At 40.1% G+C, this 19,091-nt stretch overlaps 3 protein-coding genes and 1 long non-coding RNA gene across 8 annotated transcripts in view; all 4 read right to left on the reverse strand.

Annotated features, from left to right (window-relative positions):
- Positions 1 to 881: 881 nt before the first annotated feature.
- On the reverse strand, positions 882 to 3,577 carry LOC132981737 (uncharacterized). Its single transcript, XR_009674645.1, has 3 exons — positions 3,425 to 3,577; positions 2,565 to 2,682; positions 882 to 1,326 (listed from the first exon to the last, which is right to left on the reverse strand). It is a non-coding gene; the product is annotated as an uncharacterized LOC132981737 (long non-coding RNA).
- Positions 3,578 to 6,088: 2,511 nt separating this feature from the next.
- LOC132981736 (solute carrier family 25 member 53-like) lies at positions 6,089 to 8,212 on the reverse strand. Its single transcript, XM_061047778.1, has 2 exons — positions 7,961 to 8,212; positions 6,089 to 7,112 (listed from the first exon to the last, which is right to left on the reverse strand). The coding sequence occupies exon 2, from the start codon at positions 7,103 to 7,105 to the stop codon at positions 6,221 to 6,223; it is 885 nt and encodes a 294-aa protein (XP_060903761.1). The 5' UTR covers positions 7,106 to 7,112; positions 7,961 to 8,212; the 3' UTR covers positions 6,089 to 6,220.
- Positions 8,213 to 8,691: 479 nt separating this feature from the next.
- Positions 8,692 to 12,368, reverse strand: prps1b (phosphoribosyl pyrophosphate synthetase 1B). 2 transcript variants are annotated; one of them, XM_061047785.1, is made up of 7 exons: positions 12,034 to 12,368; positions 11,436 to 11,619; positions 10,866 to 10,964; positions 10,522 to 10,646; positions 10,249 to 10,422; positions 9,991 to 10,150; positions 8,692 to 9,824 (listed from the first exon to the last, which is right to left on the reverse strand). In XM_061047785.1, the coding sequence occupies exons 1-7, from the start codon at positions 12,153 to 12,155 to the stop codon at positions 9,732 to 9,734; spliced, it is 957 nt and encodes a 318-aa protein (XP_060903768.1). In that variant the 5' UTR covers positions 12,156 to 12,368; the 3' UTR covers positions 8,692 to 9,731. The 2 variants fall into 2 exon arrangements, with proteins under 2 accessions (XP_060903768.1, XP_060903767.1); XM_061047784.1 differs by having other exon boundaries at positions 11,430 to 11,619.
- Positions 12,369 to 14,760: 2,392 nt separating this feature from the next.
- The window catches only part of frmpd3 (FERM and PDZ domain containing 3), an 87,529-nt gene continuing 83,198 nt past the window's right edge, over positions 14,761 to 19,091 (reverse strand). For all 4 annotated transcript variants that reach the window (XM_061047780.1, XM_061047779.1, XM_061047783.1 and 1 more), the window contains one exon: positions 14,761 to 18,827. In XM_061047780.1, coding sequence (XP_060903763.1) covers positions 16,018 to 18,827 — 2,810 coding nt within the window. In that variant the 3' untranslated portion in view covers positions 14,761 to 16,017. The remainder of the gene's footprint in view (positions 18,828 to 19,091) is intronic.

The raw sequence follows: 19,091 nt of genomic DNA on the forward strand, positions 1-19,091 counted from the left end.
ACATTTAATGAAGTCTCATATTTTGAATGTGGAATGTGCACCGCCTGGAGCACATCAACTCCCTTTTCTTCAGCAGGCTTAGACCTGTTGTAACTCTAGGTGGAGGAGGTTTCACAATGTGGGTAATTCACAACCTACTTTAACTGCTATCAATAATATGTAAGTGATGAGCAGCCAAGGCACATGAATCATTTGTTCTCAAAGAGAACAAAAACAAGAAAAAACAAGAAAAAACGTAGAATAAACAGTCTTTGCTTTATCATAAACTACAAATTAAGTTAAACAACTGTAAATTAGAAATATTTGGATGCCTTCATTGACAATAACCTGAGTTTTTATGAAGGCGAAATGCGTTGTCTGTTCAAGTTTGTAAATAAATACAAAGAAGACGTAATTCATCATCTTGTGTGCGCTGAATCTTCTCAATTGCTGTCAAGATGATGTTTCCTGCCATCACCTGCACCAGGATTTAGTGCTGTGCACAGGGAATCCACTTTAGGTTTGTCCACACTTGTTCACTAAATGGGCTCGATTTTCCTTTTATGTTAACCGAGTACCGATCAGATAAAACATTGTCTTTGTTTTTTTAGCTTGTTTTGGGTGAATAGTTTAATATTTTAACTATTTAATGGAAAACAGTTCATGAATGTGACCACAACTTAAATTCCTAATAACCAACAATGTTACAGCGTGTCTGAGTTCGAAGGGAACTTGTTCTAATAATTGAGCCCTACAGCTGAGCGAATATTTCTTTTTAGCATCAGGTTAAAAATATCCTGGATAATGTCCAGTTAAAATAAAAATCTTCTTCCTTATAAAATCTTTCCTAGTATACTTAACATAACAAAGATGGATTCAATGATGACTTTGCAACTCAGAAAAACATTTTTCATACATTTTATTAAAAGTAAAATATCATTTTATGGGTTCATTTTCAGAACATGTCCTGTATGGCACAAATTACAGACATAGTTATGGTTTTATTAACAATGCAGTGGTTTTAATTTCCATTTATAAAATTATTTTCTTCTATTTATGAACCATGACCCTTCCAAATTATTGTTTTACACTGCTCAGCCCCCTTAAACTGCATAGCAAAGGAAAAGAAATCACCCATTGCAAGAGTTTAATTGATTATAGACAGATTTTTCCCAAACACCATACACTGTTTCAAATCAAACATGGCTGCACAGAAAACAGAGGAGGAAGTGGAGATGATGGTCAGCATTCTTGACAGGAGGAAGAGCAGTCCAGAAGTCAATGAGAGAAATTAGTTTGCATTTTGAGTGCACGTATTCTGTTTTTGGGCCTTCTCCTCCTCAATCTCTGTAGAAAAATGAAGGACAGACAGACAGAGATAGATAGACATTTTGTGATCATTTTTTTAGGAGACCAAAAATCAGTTCTCAATTCTTGTCAGGACAAAAAACAAACAGATAAAACACCGTGATAACTCACTTTCATCCAATATTAATGGATTTTAAACTGCTACTTTGATGCCATACCACAGAACAATTCCACTCTGAGGTATTGGTTGGTTTGATCCTAATAATCTGCCAAGACTTCAAGTATTCACTGGGGCAAGTATTTTTTTCCTCTCTTAGATTCTCTCTTAATTTACCAGGCATGTTTTGACTGGAGTTCAAATATTTTAAGAGCTACTGTGGCACAGAAGATAAGACACATTTTAGATAGAATGGAAGAAAAAAAAAATGCTATCCCATAATGCTATCCAATAACATCTTTCATTACAAAATTGCCTTCCTAAAAGATGTCTGGCACAAAGCAACAAAGCAACGCTCAGCTTGCGTAACAGACTCAGAGTTTTCTTAGTGTTTAAAGATATGGTAATTATACAGAAATGTATATCTGTTGTATATCTATCCTAACATAAGCCTCTGGCAATAACCAGACCAAGTAAAGCTGTGGACATAGCTAGAGACACATCACTGTTAAAGAATAATAAAAAGCAAACATGCATCAGCTTTGCCAAATACTTCTGTATGAATGCCAAGAGTGTCTCACCACCAACATAAAGACTGGTGTTAGTCTTGAGAAAGTGCAAGAATGAGTCAGGAGAGATCTGATTTGAAGATTTCTTTATCTGTAAGTCCATTGTTCCCGCTGCTTCATGTTAGAGCACATCTTGGGTGAGTAATCTCTACGGTGCAGCACATTATTCTGGCATCAAACCCATTTCCTATCAACTGACTGTATTCGATAACTCTGCTGGAAAACACAAGAGGTTAATTTGCCCAGCATAGCCCTTTCATACACTGACTGTACCTTCTAAAAAAGTAGAGATTATGTGATAGAGAGATATTTTTTTGTTGTTGCCGTGAACTCTTAACAGGTTAGCACAAAGCCGAACAAGCACAGAGGTAGCTGGGCGTGAACCTACAAGTAATCACTGACACAATGTTTGATGTTGCCTTTAATAATGACAGTAAGTTAGGTTTCTAATAATGCAGAACAAAAATCTGAGGAAAGACAATCCTTGATTGATTGGAAAATAGCTTTTTTTTTTGTTATAAGCCCTTTCCTTTTCACTCTGAAATACTTACGGGACTGTGTAGGGAGTTGATTTCTTTCTTCCGTCTTAACCTTTTTCAGTCCTTTCATGTTATAGCACTCAATCTCATTTTTCATCTCAGTGTTTTTGTCTGACATTTTCAAAGATTTCTAATGGAGAAAAAAGAGAGAGTGAAATTAACATTTCTTAACACATCAAAATACAGAATTCAAAATCACACACAAGGGTTTTAAAAGATTGCATGTGAAAGCAATAACGTGTGATCAAACAGTACTGGGAGGCACCATCACAAGTCACAACATGCACCAACTTCAGCAACTCCCTCACAATTAACCAACCACTATGGTGCAATATTTACACTGTAATATAAAGTATTGATGCAACAACGGTGCTCACTGGGATTAAAGGAAACATGCAGGCAGTACAGTGGTTTACTTAAATGTGGGGTCTTAAAGATAATCAGGAAATAATATTTCCTAACTCGAAAATGTTGTCATTCCGTTTATAACGAGTGTGCATGGGAAAGTTTGACGGTGACATCACATATTTCCGATGCGCATGAAACGACATAAATAAAACGTTGATTTTGCTCAATGGATATGGGCAGAACAATAGACTAAAAGGGACTACACTAGCAGGTTGAAAAATCAACTTCAGTTGATTAAATCACACATACAGTAAGTATCACCCTCTGCAGAGGAGTGCAATGTTTATAGGACTAAGACATTACGGAGTGAACAGTTAACTTGCCTGAATTGAAATGGCCTATAACAGAAGTATTGCACAATACTTAGGCTACACAGGAATAATTAAACGATGCTTACGATATTTGCTTTTTAATCAGTAAGTTTCTATCTGAACGGTAGAGACAGTCCAAAGTAGGCTACTTACCTGGAGAGCGGATGCGCTGTGACGATGTTTTACAGGTAGGCTTCTGTAAAGTGCGTCTGTGTAATCTGTGTAAATCCAGAGGTTTAAATAGAGACAACACGCCCTTCAACACGCCAACATGGACTCGGATGCTCTGCCTCTCATTGGCTCCTTAAACTCCGAGGAAGCATTTTGATTGGACACGCTTGTAACTGATTTCCCTGAATTTCACAAGCAGCTGCCCGATCAGTGTTGTCTCTTGGTTCATAATTTGCACCTCCAGTTACAGGCGTGGACCGTGCAACCACTGAGCATGTATGTTCTCAAACAGGAATCACATCCAAAAAAAAAAAAAACGTGTGAACATCCAAACAGTCTTCGATATACCATAAATTCAACAAATTAAATTATACAACTGTCAATTAGAATTATTTGGATGCCTTCATTCACAATAACCTGACTTTTTTTTTTTTTTTTTTTTTAAAGGCAAAACGTTTGTTTGTTTATGTAAATACATAAAAAGGAGAAGTAATTCAGAGCTCTTGTGTGCGCTGAATCTTCTCATTTGCTGTCAAGATGATGTTTCCTGCCATCACCTGCACCAGGATTTAAGGAATGACAGTGCTGTGCACAGGGAATCCACTTTATTGTCCACACTTGTTCACTAAATTGATGTGGGAAGATTTCATACATTTTCTAACGCACAGTACCCTCTAGTGGATTTGTTATGGCATGACATGTTTAGAATTTTTATTCTAAACAATAAGAAATGAAGGAAAGTGCATGTCTATTCATATTAATCAATGAAAAGCAAAGGTCTACAATAACTATTAAAACAGGGGTATTTATTGGGGTCACAAAGAACTTATATTTTCCTTTCACTGGTAAACCATTTTATTATTGTATCCTGCATTCCATTGGCATTACAGGTTTGATGAGAGGCAGACATCCTCCTGGATAAGTTAACAGAGTATCACAGTGATAAATAGGAATTAAATTTTATTACGTTCATGTATATGCACACCTATGCTCACATTAACGTCCCAGCTTGCAAACAGATCTTTACCCTGGACCTTCTTCCTGTGTGGCAACGGTGCTGACCACGGAGTCCTGTGTTATTTGTTCTAATAATCTAATTCAAATGTAATATTTATCTCATACAGACAAGTAAATAACACCTTTTTAATACAAATAGACCATGCATCAACCTCATTTACACACTTTGGAGGACCACCAAGGATTTAGTATTGCACTGAAAGTGGGGAAATCTCCTGATACTGATGTCAATTCAAGTGGTACCAGAGACTGACAAAGGGTTCTAGCCCTTTAAATTATAGATTTCCCTTTTGCCATGATGAAACTGATTTGTTTGATCAAACATGCCTGGTAGAGTAAATAATCATCATTCCAAAAACCGTTCTGTCTTTTCATCTTAATGCTATACTGTATGTAAATAAAGAAATAAAAAGTTCCTTTTAATAAAGCAAAGCTCCTTCACAGCCACAGTAGATAATATTCAACCTTTTTACAGGGTGAGCAATGATTGCATGAATGTGCTGATAAGTGTGGAGAATAACATTAGAGGAGTTATCCTTTAAGAATATAAAAATACAAGGCACCTGTGAGTTACCAGTAGCTTATGAGCACCAACAACTTTTGGTCATCACTTCAAGTCCTGATAGTGGTGTTTTTAACTTTTCCTGCATTCTGACTTACAAAACTGGCAGTGTTAGTTGCTTTGAACCATACAGAGGATCAAGTACTTGTGGCTGCATTGACAATTTCTATTAATAGGTGTTTTTTCACAGGAGACATTTGACATGATAAAGCAGGAAAAAACAGGTGTAGCCTATAACAATAAAATGACATGCCTGAGCTCCGTTCAGCTACTTCAGTTTCAGAATCCTATTGTGCACACTGGCTCACTGTCAGGACAGAGCTTTTGGCAAAGTTTGATTAGGAACTGTACTTTTTCCAAGATGAACATGTCAGCTTGGTAAAAGGCATATTGGGTATGGCACCTGCAAAAAGGATTCCCTTGTGCATTAATAAATGTGTGGAGGAGCAATGTTTACAAACATTGTTCAGAGGAAGCATTTACAAGAAAATTAAAGGAATAATGTGCGACATTTTACACATAAATATAGCAGAAATCAAGTAAGTCCAATGTAAATGTCTCTCTGAGTCATGACTGTCTAGAATGAAGCGCGAGTCCCACTGGCTGTGTTGTTGTCTGAGCCGTATTTACATCACGGATTGACCGGCTGCCTCAACCCCTGTGTAAAACTATTTAAGTAAAGGACTGGAGAAAAGAAGAATAACATAGACTACTCACTGCTTATTTGAATGTCAAGTAAGCGTTTTTAGATCATTGTCATTCTGTGTCAATTTACAGGCAATGTGAAGCTACGGGCTAACTAAAGTGTGCTAACATTAGCCTGCTAACACAACAATGCAGACCACAGGCAATTGCAGCTCGAGTAAAGGACGCTGCTTGCACTTGATGGTGTTTAATTATGGTACGTTCAAATTTATAGCTCCTTCCTGTGAACGCGAGGAGAGGGGGGGTTGGAGGTGGGTCTCCGGGGGAGAGCAGAGGCTTCACTATTGCGGAGGTGTCGCGTAACAGCAGTTTGTTTTGGTTTCATTCTGATGCTCAAGGGTGACATTTACTGGATCAAAATGTCGCATGTTCTTCATTTAATTTTAAAAGTAATGCTGTTATCCAGTTGATAATCGATTAAGAAATATGTAAAATAGTTATATCTTGACGTGATCAAAAAAACAAAAACAAAAAAATAACTCAACAGTATCTGGTCAGCCTGAAGGTTTCTGCTGGCTTTCATAAATAGCATTAGTGATTCCCCATGTGATGCATGATCTCAAAATAACCAGAGAACCTCCTCGGTACAGCAGAGCTACACTCCGCTGCCGAGATGTCCACAGCATCCTCCAACATGCTATGACCCCTTTTCCTTCCCTTGGCCCCACCTGTGCCTGCATGTTTGCCACCAGGACAGACAGTGGGTAGAGAGCCAGGCTGATTGCCATGGAGGTCACGGCCCCTGATATGAAGGAGGAGATCATTGGAGGGACCCCCTGTCCCTTCAAGACAGCGACTACAGGACCCTTCAGGCCGAAGTAGAGGGAGCTGGCCAGAGCGTTGCGGGCAGTGATAGGCAGGAAGGCTCTGTAGAACCCTATAGCAAGTTTCTCTGACCTCAGCCTCACAAGAACACTCTTCATGGTGGGCACATGATGGTCGTTTTGGCCATTTTGCAACACATTCTGGACACGCTCAAAGGGGGTAAAAACCATTGCTTCCACAATACCTGCTCCAAAACCAGCCAGAGCAGACCTGGCAGAGGCAGAGAGGGCATTTTGGGATGACACGGAGAGCTGATGGAGGAGGTTTTCCTGGAGGCCAAAGAGCAGTGTACCATTCAGTGTTCTCATCAGCAAAGGAGGGACCACGCCCCTGTAGAGCTTTACTGGACCCTCTTTGTAGAGCTGTGCCACTGCCAGGCGAACTGGGGTGTTGTGGAGTTGTTGACGGAAAATAGTTTTGTAGACAGGGAAGACAACAAGGGCGGGGAGGGTTGATACCAAGCTGGAGATCCCTCCATGTAGGAAGGCCTGGAAAGGAGCCCTGGAGTCCCCAGGACCCTCCTCGTGCAGGTTTTGGTCAGGACTTTCTGCCATCCTTGAACTGAGAAAAATTGGAAAAAAATTAAGTAATGTAATTGTTGCCCTCATAGGCGTAGATTTCGGGGGGGACGCAGGGGATGTGTCCACTGTCATTGTGATGTTTGGCAGTGTTACGTTATTGCTTTATTCATTGTGGAATTGTTCTGTCCTCTGCCTGCCAACATATTAATAAAAACAGCAGGCTATAAATCTACATGCCTTGATGATATTATTCTTTATATAGCCTGCCTATCAATTGATTTTAAGTGCAATAAACACGGACAATATCCGACCACATTTTTTCCAAATAGTGAGTGAAAGATTAGTCAGCCATAACAACGGCTTTTATGTAGTTTTTCATTTTGGATATTAAGGCTATAACAAGGTGTCATTCTCTAATAGATTTGATTTGAGATGCACATGATTCCTAACAAAACATCCCAAAACACCTGTAATGTTTTGAATATGCAGAAAGTTATGAACAATACAGTTGAATAATTAATAGTAATTCAAAAATTAATTATAATTTCCTGTACATAGTAAAGACATTTCCGCCATTAATTAATTCAGAAAAGGCACAAAGTGTTGCATAAAAATTCACCAGAATGCAGGAAATGAAGTGTTTGACGCTCAAAAATGTGTCCCTCAATGTTGAATCCAAACCTACGCCCTTGGTTGCCCTGATACAGGACAGACGCACGGAGTGGGACAGGACAGTTATAGGTACTGAAACGGAGCAGTCTGGTTTCATATCCGTTCGACCGTTCTGATACTAAAACCGAAAGCAAAAAATACCTATGGAAGGATGCAAAGGAAAATTAAATAACTTGGACAGTTGTATGCGTGATCATAGCTCGAAATGTAACTTACCAAGGCAGTACAACTGTAGAAAATGTAATTCTTGATGTTGCACTTCAATTTTTCTATCTCATCATTTCGACATGACGGCGTCAAAACGTCTGCTTTCCCAAACAGAACACGGTTAAGGCAGTTTCTGGATATTCGTCCAGCTACAATGTGAACTCGTTTTCCAGACGTTTCAGACGAGGACGGACAATTTCACGGTTTAATACCGACCGGCGATGCGTTGTGGTACCCAGTTAACAGAAGGCACTGAGCCGCTCTGCGATTGTCCCGCCTCTTCTTGAATAACGATTGGTTCAAATCAGAGCTCCTGATTGAGACTCTCTCAGTCAGTGATTGGTTACTGTGTCTAGCAATCAAAGTCTTTCATTTACCGGAACATGAGCTGCTTCATGGGAAAGCATAGCGGTTTCTATACAGCCTATGCTGTTTAATATGCATATGCAATGCATTATACATTAAGGCAAGTTATTCTTGAGTTAGATTTTTTACTTCATATTTTAACAAAATCTGATGCAACAAATCTAATGACGAGAAGAACGTATTAGGTTATTTTTTATCTATACACGTTTCATAAAGTAAAATAAATTATTGTATTGCACACTTTCCCTGTTACATATGCTAATTTAAAAATTAAAGCAAGACCATGGGTGTATAAGTATTGAGAGCATATGTTTTTGTAAAACAGGTATAGGCCTATATTTGGTGCATCAATATCTGAAAAAAAACAAACAAGCACCAGCATTACGATTTTAAATCATTTTAATTAGATTAAGAACGCATCATCAAATGATTGGTGCATTCACCCTACTGGAAAAGTAAACATGAAGGCTTGAAATGCACACATACCACAAAACCTTCCTCCAAAACATTTAAAAACACAGGAAAAAAAGCACACAAAAAAAGCAGGTGAACATTTCTGAAGGAAGCTCCAGCCTGCAGAGACCCCAAACTAAAAACCCCACAGCTTCTATAAAGACAGACCTTCAAAAGGAGAACCACACAGGGTGAACCCTGGACACTGGGCAAACCCCACTCAAAGAGGGCACCTCAAGAGTTGACAGGAACACTCCAAAACATTTCCTACATTCTGATGGACACATCTAAATTCTTCATTAATGAGAACAAATAAAATAAAAACAGCTAAAAAGGAGGGAGGAAAAAAAGGAGTGGAGGAAGAAGCTGTTTCATTTCAGACTGTTGAGGCACTCTCGGTTGAGTGGAGCTTCAGTGGCACTGTACAGCAGTTCAATACACATTCACTTCATTAATTGTAATCTCTCAAACAGCAAGATATACAAGAGCAACATTGAAAAACTACACCCGTTTATTGTAACAAAAAGCACTGTAATAGCTTTATATGGCAGGTGCTTCTCCTGACCACTGGAAACCGCCGGGAAGATGTTTATAAGCTCTTAGAAAACAGATTGAAATGACTCCTGGAGAGGCGAGATGGTCAGGAGGAGAAACTCTGATTATACATTTTATGATATGTGAGACAAAGTTCACAGTGGATAAACACCTATTTATCCAAATACAATAAATACGCTGGCCTAAATAGGTAGATTGCGGTTGCTTTGCTGCCCTTGACATGGACACTGCGGAGAAGGAAAGGGGCTCACACGGGTGGGGTCAGCGGTAGTAACAGACATGACGGTTCCTTCTATTTTCTCATGGCTAGTTAAAAGAACCTCTTTGCTAATGGTTGCGTATTAGGTGGGGAATTCCCTATTCTCTTATTTGGCGTAACAGGCAGAAGTGGATGCATGACACTTTGTTACAAGGGGACGTGACTGAACAGATAGGACACAGACTCGCCGTTGTGAGTTCTGCGGATGGCCTCTGCAAGGATCATGGAGATGTCTATAACCTGGAGAGAGAATACGGGATGTTATGAATATATCAAGAAAAACCACTGACTATGTCCAAGTACTTTACCCATTAAAAGTTCCAGCCTCATAACTTATTTGGGCTCTTTGCTTTTTTTAAAATCAACTCAAAATAAATGAATGAATAAATAAAATGTTGAACCTGACCTGTATTTTTGGACAATGCTTCATCTTCTCCTCCTGAGGGATTGTATTAGTGACCACCACAGCCTCAAAGCATGCATTGTTTATCCGTGATATTGCAGGGCCAGAGAAGATGCCATGGGTTAGGATTGCATACACCTTGGTTGCACCTGCAGAAATAAGTCTAAGGGAGAGAAATAGTACAACACATTGACATCTCCACATGGTTGAAGTATTTTGTTCCCAGTTTAAATACAACTACACATAAATAAAGAGGCTCACTTGTCAGCAGCATGGCAGATTGTGCCACATGTATCGGCCATGTCATCTACAAGTATGGCAACCCGATCCGTCACATCTCCAACAAGAACCATGCGGTCCACCTCATTTGCCTTTTTCCTCTCTTTGTGGATAAGTGCAAAGTCCACATTCAGCCTGTCTGCTATTGAAGTGACCCTGCAATAGGAAAACATGTTTTCATTGATTTTAAGCTAGCACCCGGGAGTTTATCACATTTTTAGGGGCAGAATATCTGTATCAAGACATTGGCGTAACCTTTTTGCTCCTCCAGCATCAGGTGAGACGATGGTGCAATTTTTCCACTCTGGTATGTTCTCTTTAATCCACTTTAGTACAGCTGGCTCTGCATACAAGTTGTCAACAGGGATATCAAAGAATCCCTGGAAAAAAGATTAGAAGAAGTTATATGGACTGGGGCCACAGCAGTTGAACATAAACTACTGGTTTTCAGGACCATTAAAAGGGCTCATCTCCCGTTGTCCTGCATTGACATCTGTATACATTGGAAGGCTATACAATAAGATTGCATTATAGTTTTAAAGAGGCTAATCGGTTTAGAAATTGTTGGAGAAAAATAGGTCTACTTTTGTGCTGCTCACCTGTATCTGTGAGGCGTGCAAATCCATAGTGATGATATGGTCTGCGCCTGACACAGACAACATGTTGGCCACCAGCTTGGCAGAGATAGGAGCACGGCTCTGAAATGTAAACAGATCTCTTCAGTCACATGGACTAAGTGAAGAGGCAAGCATGGCCTGTTGCTAATAATAACATTTAACTATTGGTTTGGCTCATAGGAAAGTTTCCATAACTTAAAACAGTTCAAATAATTTCATTTCAAAGTAGTTTAACTCAACCGTTTACACATTTTGCATTCTTAGTTTGAAGTGCAACACATTCCAGCCATGCAATATTTTTGAAATGTAATAGAAATGAAATGTAATGCAATGAGAGTAAACAACATGCAAATAGCCAAACAAGAACGAATGAGAGGTAAACAGCTAACACTTAAAGCATATAGGATGAAAGCGGGAAAAACAAACAAAAAAGGAAAAGCAAATATGCCTTGTCAAGTGTTTATTGATGGACATGGCCGCAGGCTTCTTGTCATGATGCTTGATGGCAAATGGCATGACAGAAGTAATTAGACAGATGTCCCTCACCCCCACCTTGTCCTTCTTGTCTTGACGGGCGTATGGGAAGCAGGGGATGACAGCTGTGACCCTGGAGGCAGAGGCAATCTTGCAGGCGTTGATCATGATCAGCAGCTCCATCAAATTGTCATTGATCTCCCCACAGCCACTCTGCACTATGTAGACATCTTCCCCACGTACACTCTCTCCTATCTCCACGCTGCAAGAAGAGAGAAGCGAAAAGACAAACATCACTTAGTGCCATGGAGGTAACACACCATGGCAGGCGGGAGATAGATGAGGAAGAGTCAACAACGGCATGTGTCTACGTGTGTGAACTAGAGTTAAATTGAGGGAAAAACCAGCATGCTGAGTCACACAATTTCTCTTCACGATACATGATACGAGGTAATAATAATAATTTCAGCTGAATTATAACACGAAGGTGGTTTTGTTGTTAAGGACTACAAAGCAGAATGTTAGCATGAATTCTCAGACACATGAGTGGACTACAAGTTCCTAACAACACCGCGCGACACATTTACAGTGACACCATACATGTCGCTAAGCTACAACATTTGCGTGCTCACTGTCACGCTACTGGTTGTTAGCTGCCTCACGTAGCAACACTCACCATGTTTCTTGGTTGCTAAATTTCTTCGTAACAACCTTCCCCAGCTCGAGACCCAGTCGGTCTGCTATTTTCTGCGACAGATCAGGATGTGAACTACCACTGAATATTTTGATATTCGGCATTTTGTTGCGGTCCAGGGCGTCGATCGATTCGAGCAGGCTACGCCAGCGGGCAGAAATTAAGTCCCAAGTATCGAAGAGTCCAAGGCAACAACTGGAAATGGTTCAACAGTTGATGAGCAGCTCCTGCTGAGCTAAAGTGTATTCCCTACCTATCCACCATTATGTCCCACACATGTCGCGAACGGGTTTTCCTCCCGAGGTGGCGCGCACGCTTTTATTTGCGTCCTGACGTGATGACGTAAATCCGGGCAGACGATTGGAAACCAGATACACGTGAGCGAGCAAGGGATACGCTTACTAAAATCTGATTTTAAATGCTCTCGAATAAGCGTCAACACAGCAACCAAAGAGCGAAAAGTAGGTAAAGACGTCGTTGTACAGATACAACAATTAATAGCTGCATCTTGAGCGGGTTTTCTTAAATTTATTGAAAAAATAAAAACAATTGTTTCATAAAAAAATGTATATTGATGTTAAAGCAAGTCTTTCCAGTATGCTAAGGACAGTGCTGTGTATGTTTAGGCTATGAAAAGGTCGATGTTAACTTAATTTAAAGTTTTTGAATTATGATTGATTGTAATTGATAATAAGCCTATCTATGATCTAAATTCGGGTAACTAAACTGCACGTTCCCTATGTATTAAAGTAATATTTTTTATTTAGGTAGAAGCTCCAGGAATATGTCTGGCACTCCCCTCAGGACGTCAGAGATAACATGGCGGATTAAGGCACCATTACAAATATGCCTCACCAAAATGCAGTAAACAGTAAAATTAAGTAAATGCTGCTTTTACAACATGCATTTTCACTTTATCTAGTAAGAAAACAACTTTTTATTCTGATAACATTAACAGTGGTGTTTTTGTGTTACTACAAAATGGCATTCACGTATCCCAGCTATGTTTCTTCTTGTTTTTCAGTTGCTGTAAAGCACTTTGAACTGCATTTGATTTGTGTGAAAGGTGCTATATAAATGAAGCTTGATTGATTGATTGATGACAGTGAGCCAGCAAAGTACATTAAAAGGACCCTGGATCATCATCATGAATCTGATATTGGTATTCCTACTTAAATATGTCCAAATGTATAGTGTGACATTTAACAGTGATGCATTGCTGTTGTTTTTAGGTGTGAGGGGTGTGTAATACTAGTGGTGTTTAAAGCTTAAAACTCACACGCTGTGTTCATTATTGTTGCTAGTCTGGCAAATGAACAAAGCATTATTTCGATGTTTAGAAAGTTCTCTGGCTGGCTGTTGGCTAGCTCCAATTTGCTTATTCAAATGCTTAAGAATAAAAATGACAAACACAGAAAACACAGTTTTAAAGTAAACCTTTCTTAAATGTCAACAACACAAACACAAAAACTTGTTAATGGATGTTGTTGTGTCAAGTCAGTGAGGTTTACACTGTTGAGTCAACATTAGTTTTCGCCTGAGGCAACAACAGTAGTTAGGACGTGCTGGCAGCTGCAAACGAGACACTTCATTTATCTTTAACATGATGCATTTTCTTTAAAGTAATTCTAATGGACACCCTGTCACTACAAGTTAACCAAATGTCATCTCCAAATTCTCTGAAAGAGTTTATACAATAAACTTTATTGCTCTTAAAACATGACTTAACTTTGTACACAGACGGAAGACCACAGTGAAGACAAAGATCATTGACAGTAAATAAAGACAGAAATGAATAAGTGCACATAAAGAAACAATGGATTAAGCCATTGCGAGCTCACCGTGTGAATGAAACACAGACAAAACAACAGAGTTTAGCAAAGCAACTGAACATGACCGCCACAACAAATGTTCACCATAATGTCAAATGTTCGAGTGCTGATGAGATAATATTGTCTGGATATTTTTGTTTATAAAAATAAACATGTCCCATGCGTTATGCTTGTAATATACTCATTAAAATATAGGTTTTGCTATTAATTGCTATGTTACATTACTACTATAAATAATTACCTTACAGACATGTTTAATCTTTTCCTTTATACAAAATAGTGAAGAGTTTGGATAAATTGAAACAAGTAAGGTTTTAAAAGTATTCTGTGTTTTCTCAAGTATTTTATCTTGCTATTTACATTTGCAGTGTAGAATAATACATTTTTGTACAGAATATTATTTGCAAAACACTCATATTGCCACCACAGCATTTCAATTTAGCCTGTTTTCCACTTTAGAATTGTAAAATAATCTTTATAAACAGTCTCATACCCTACAATTGTTTAAGAATCTGTCCCTGAAGGTCTAATACGATAGGGAACAACATGCAGTACAGTGACAGAGAAAAACACTGCATATGGTTATGGAAAATGCCACATCAACAGCAGAGGACAAACTGTTAAAAGAGATTGTTGAATATCTCAAATGTATTTTGAAACCAACAAATTCTGCTGGAAAGCCTGCTTTTTGATTTACACACTATCATACTACACTTGTCTTTAGTATTGTGGCAGCCCGGGTTGTTACTAACAATCTTGTTTCATAGCAATATCTTCTAACAGTATGTCCAGTACACATGTTAGGCCAGCACAACTATAAAGCCTTGGTGATTTACTTCCAAGAACAACAAGAGGATGAGACACAAAGAAAAATTCAGACAGGAAACAGATGTTAGTTTTATTAAAATACATAGAAAACTACTTTGTGTGTTTCTTATATATTTGCTAGATTGCACAATGTATAACAGCACATAGAAAGCAATTTTGTTTATACTGTATCTGAAAACCTGAATAAAACAAAGGATCCTTTGAAACGGGTAAGCTTTAGCTTTGAGGAGATTAATTATGTGTAACTGGTGTTGTTGACTCAAGTCAGTTATTCAGCAGCAGTGTGAATAAAAAACACTTAATTGAACAATAAAAGATACATTTCAACTTGCAGAGCTAATTTCAGAGGTTGTGCAAAATTCGTGTTCTAAGCTTACTCAGGGACAGCTATATTTCCAACTACGTCAGTGAAATGCAAGTATGACATGGGTCAGTGATGGTGTAGAATACACTGTGCGTTATTAAATACATTATGGATATCCCTTCTCTGACTGACACTCATCACTGTATAGTGATTAGACTATGACTTGGGTCTCTGCTACATTATCTGCCCTGAGCAGGTGTGTTCATACCTGCACTGTTATAGTGAGAGATTGGGCCTCTGTAGGTCAGTATAATTACAATGTCATACTTTGTCTTTCAACTGTTTCCATTTTCCAACACTGGCACTTAGATTTTTACTTTCACAGCAGAACGCCAAACGCTTTCAACAAAGCCAACAGAGCTCTCCATTTTGCATTACAACAGTTAGAAAATTTGACAAACAAATACATCACCATCTAGCCAAACCAAGGCTTTGGACTATGCAATTAACAGAAGTCGCTACGTTATGAGTTCTCTGAAATATTTTTGTCCAGAGCATACATTTATTTCTGATGATTTATTGTGATTTTTATAGTTCTCTTAAAACAATACATTTCAAATATATTCTTCACTTTTGTCTTCACAAAACTTTATATTATTTGCTAATAGACACAACTCAAATGTACATTACATATAAAATATTATACCATAATGAATTTTGTATATTGTAAGTATTGATGAGGTGATTAGCCCTGTATCACCCAGTCTGTTATAGGGTTCTTATTCCATTGTGCATTAGTTTAGTGTATCTTTAGATTTCAAAACAAGATCCACAAGGCTACCTCAGGGACTGTAAACATGGGATGGAACAGGTTCATTTCCATTTTCACTGAGGATGATTCATTGCATGACTTATAAAAATGTAAACAAACAAATCATAATTTTGGATAGAGTAGCCAGTCACAATCTGGACCATTGGGATACCTCCTTGTCAGCTTTGTTCTTACAGGGCAGGCAGAGTTTTGATGGGTCGAGTGAGAGAGCTCATGTTATTGGTGTTTGAGGGAACTTGAGGGCTCACAGTCTTTGTGGGCAAGCTGCTTGAGTGCCCCATTGATTCCTCTGCTGCACGTAGAAGCAAAGTGTAGTTGATAGCTACTTCCTCAACTTTTCTTAACAGCTGCAGCCTTTGGGTTTCAGAACGAACCCCCCTGACTAATTTGATGAAGGTCTGAGTCAGTTCACACAATACTTGAAAGCTGGCTGATACAACAGCAAGCATACGTGTTGGGCTTTTTTCAACACTTGCCACTCGCCGACAAGATGCTCTGAATTCTTTGAAGCGCACCGCCAACTCCTGTTTGTATTCTGTAATCTGTGAGGGAGGAAGACGAGCTTCACCTTCGGCTTGTGGGCTGCTGGCACACTGACGCAGGATGGCAAGCAACTCATTAGCATCCAACTGGGCATTAAGGAAGCCATCAGGCAAGCTGAAACTTTTCCCCTGCAGAGCTTGTACCCGTGCCAGGCTCCCCTCCAGTGTACTACAGGCTCTGAGGTCAATCTCCTGTGTCTGTGGCTCCTCCTCTTCCTCCTCCTCCTCTTCCTCTTCCCCACTACAGTCCTCTGCATTTAGAACCTGGAGGGTTTTGCTTACTACAGGGAAGGTACGTGAGTCCAGCTCCATGCCTGGAAGGACTTGAAGTGGTATTGAGTATGAGAGCTCATCCTTCTCACTGCTTTCATCTGCTGCTTCACACTTCCTGTAGCAGAAACAGAATGAGCAGCATTTATCTTTGTCATCACTGTCTTCACTGGGCAAGGTCAGCAGCACCTCTCCAGGCTCATCTTTACTTTCACGCACTAGATCTTCTCCCTGAATGAAAAATACACCCTTTTTCCCCTTGTCCTGGTGAGACTGAGTGTGGATCGGCTCTATTGGTGTGGGGAGCCTCAGTCCCGTGGCCCTTACTCTCTCCATCTCCTTCTCTAGACTCTTAGCCTTTGGCTTTACCTCAGCATACACAGGTGTGCTAGTGCTGTTTTCTAGCTCTCCAATGCTATATCGCCTCTGGAGCTTCTTATATTGTGGACCTCCCATGCAATCTGTCTGAGAAGTACAAGTAGGCAAGCAGGAACCGTGCTCTCCCCTTGGCTCTCTTGACTCAAGGCTAGTAGAGCGTATTCGTGTAGTTTTGATCTCTAAGGTCTGAGGTCGCCTTGTAGCACCTTGAGTGTGAGGGGCTTTGGAGACTGTTGGAGGGGTTTTTGAGATAATTCTCTCTCTCCCTCTGTGTTGTGTCTCTGTTGTAGAGCCAACAGGTGTGTCAGGTAGTCTCATTCCTCTACACATCCGCTTACAGTCACAGCTGCGTCGTTGCTCCCTAGAGATACCAGGTGCCTTGAGGATAGGGCTTGTGCGGAGCTGGCAGGCACAAGGAGTGCCTGAGGGCACTGGTGAGGATCCCTGGGGCAAAAATTCACCCTGGGAAGACTTGGGTTTTAACAGCTCCTCTAAGAACTCTAGCTCGTACTGACGGACTTTCTGCAATTGAGCCCTTCGCTCATCTGTTTCTCTTCGCATTCTTGCTGGGAACGTAGCTGAAAGAAGGTTTCTAAAGCTCAAGAAAGGGGCACTGCGTGGGGATTTCCCTTTACCACTGCCCACCTGCTTCTTTGAATCTCTGGCTGGAAGTGTGGAGACCTTTTCCACCGAGGGGCTAGGTGCCATTGGATCATCTAAAATTGGTAAAGATTTTATGGGACATTTCTGAGCCTCGGGATTGGATTTTCCCTGGGTGCCCTCTGTCTTGCTTTCAGCTGCTTCCTTTTTCTCTGCTTTTACAGGCAAACGAGGGGAGTACTTGGTTTGTAATTGAGGGCTGTGTTTTGCAGAACTAGGATCTGCTCCGACTCTCACTGAATTTTCTTTACTGTTAGCCATCTGGAGACCTTTGGCCCGAAGACGCTCATCATCTGTGGGGGAGGAGGATTGAAACACCACTACCTTCTGAACCTGAGGGTCTTTAATTCTCAGTTTAGGCCCAGGCTCCTGTTGCACTGGGCATGTGCAGAAAAGGTCATCAACTGGCAGAAGTTCGGTAGAGCTTGAAGGCTTCATGGTCTCACTAGAGGCAGTCTTGGCATCTTGGCACATTTTAGCAGGAGAAATCTTGGCAGAGGCAGTTCTGTCCACAGGCAGGAGGATAGGTAAGGCTTTGTTGCTAGGGTCTGTTTTAAGAGGTGCTGTTGTCTTCCCCGTTTTACTCTCAGACAGATTTTGGGGCTGTTTCTCCACAAAAGAATTTGATAGCTTCTGATCTTTATTGACTTGAGCGGAAGCATTCGACACTTTAAGTTCTTCAGGTGACATAGGGGGGGGATCAGGGTTGTTTGCTTTGGTGGACTCAGAGTTTGCTTTCATTTCTGCTTTCTGTTTAGGCTGAGTAGTGTCTTCATTCCCCCCCTGTTCTGTCAAAACATTAAGCACTGAAGATTCTTGACTGGGACTTACTTTAAAGGGAACAGTCTTGCTGAGGATTACTTGCTTGGGTGGACAGCCAGCACGAATCTGACCCACAGAAAAGGCCCCAGTTCCTATTGTCTTTGCAGTGCAGCCAGGGATAGCCAGGGGAAAGTCGCGGCGACAGAGGATACGTTCCTTGTTGATATGGTGAGCCAGCAAGTAGGCCTGGTTCTGGTTCTGCTTCATGGCCGATACCATTTCCGAAACATCTGTCAACTCAGAGGAGTTTGTCTCATGGCCTGAGTCCAATGATGACTCTGGTGTAATGGCAGCTAAGACAATCAGCCCTGAGAAGGAAGGTAACAAAGCACACCGTTAGGACAATCAGTGCATAGACAAGTGAAATAGATAAAGAACTTCATAGAACTGTGAAACTAAAAAGGAAAATCCCAAAGTCAGTCCTTCAGAATCAGGGTTAAAGCCCCTTTGGAGGCCTATATACTCATACTCTCACTGTTATTTAAATTTTGAGATTATTCAGTTGGAAAATTAAGTTTAAAAAAAAAAAAGTTTACTTTTCAAAAAAGGCTATTAAAATGTATCTAAGGCTC

This window comes from Labrus mixtus, chromosome 10 (genome assembly GCF_963584025.1).
Source record: "Labrus mixtus chromosome 10, fLabMix1.1, whole genome shotgun sequence".
NCBI lineage: Eukaryota > Metazoa > Chordata > Actinopteri > Labriformes > Labridae > Labrus > Labrus mixtus.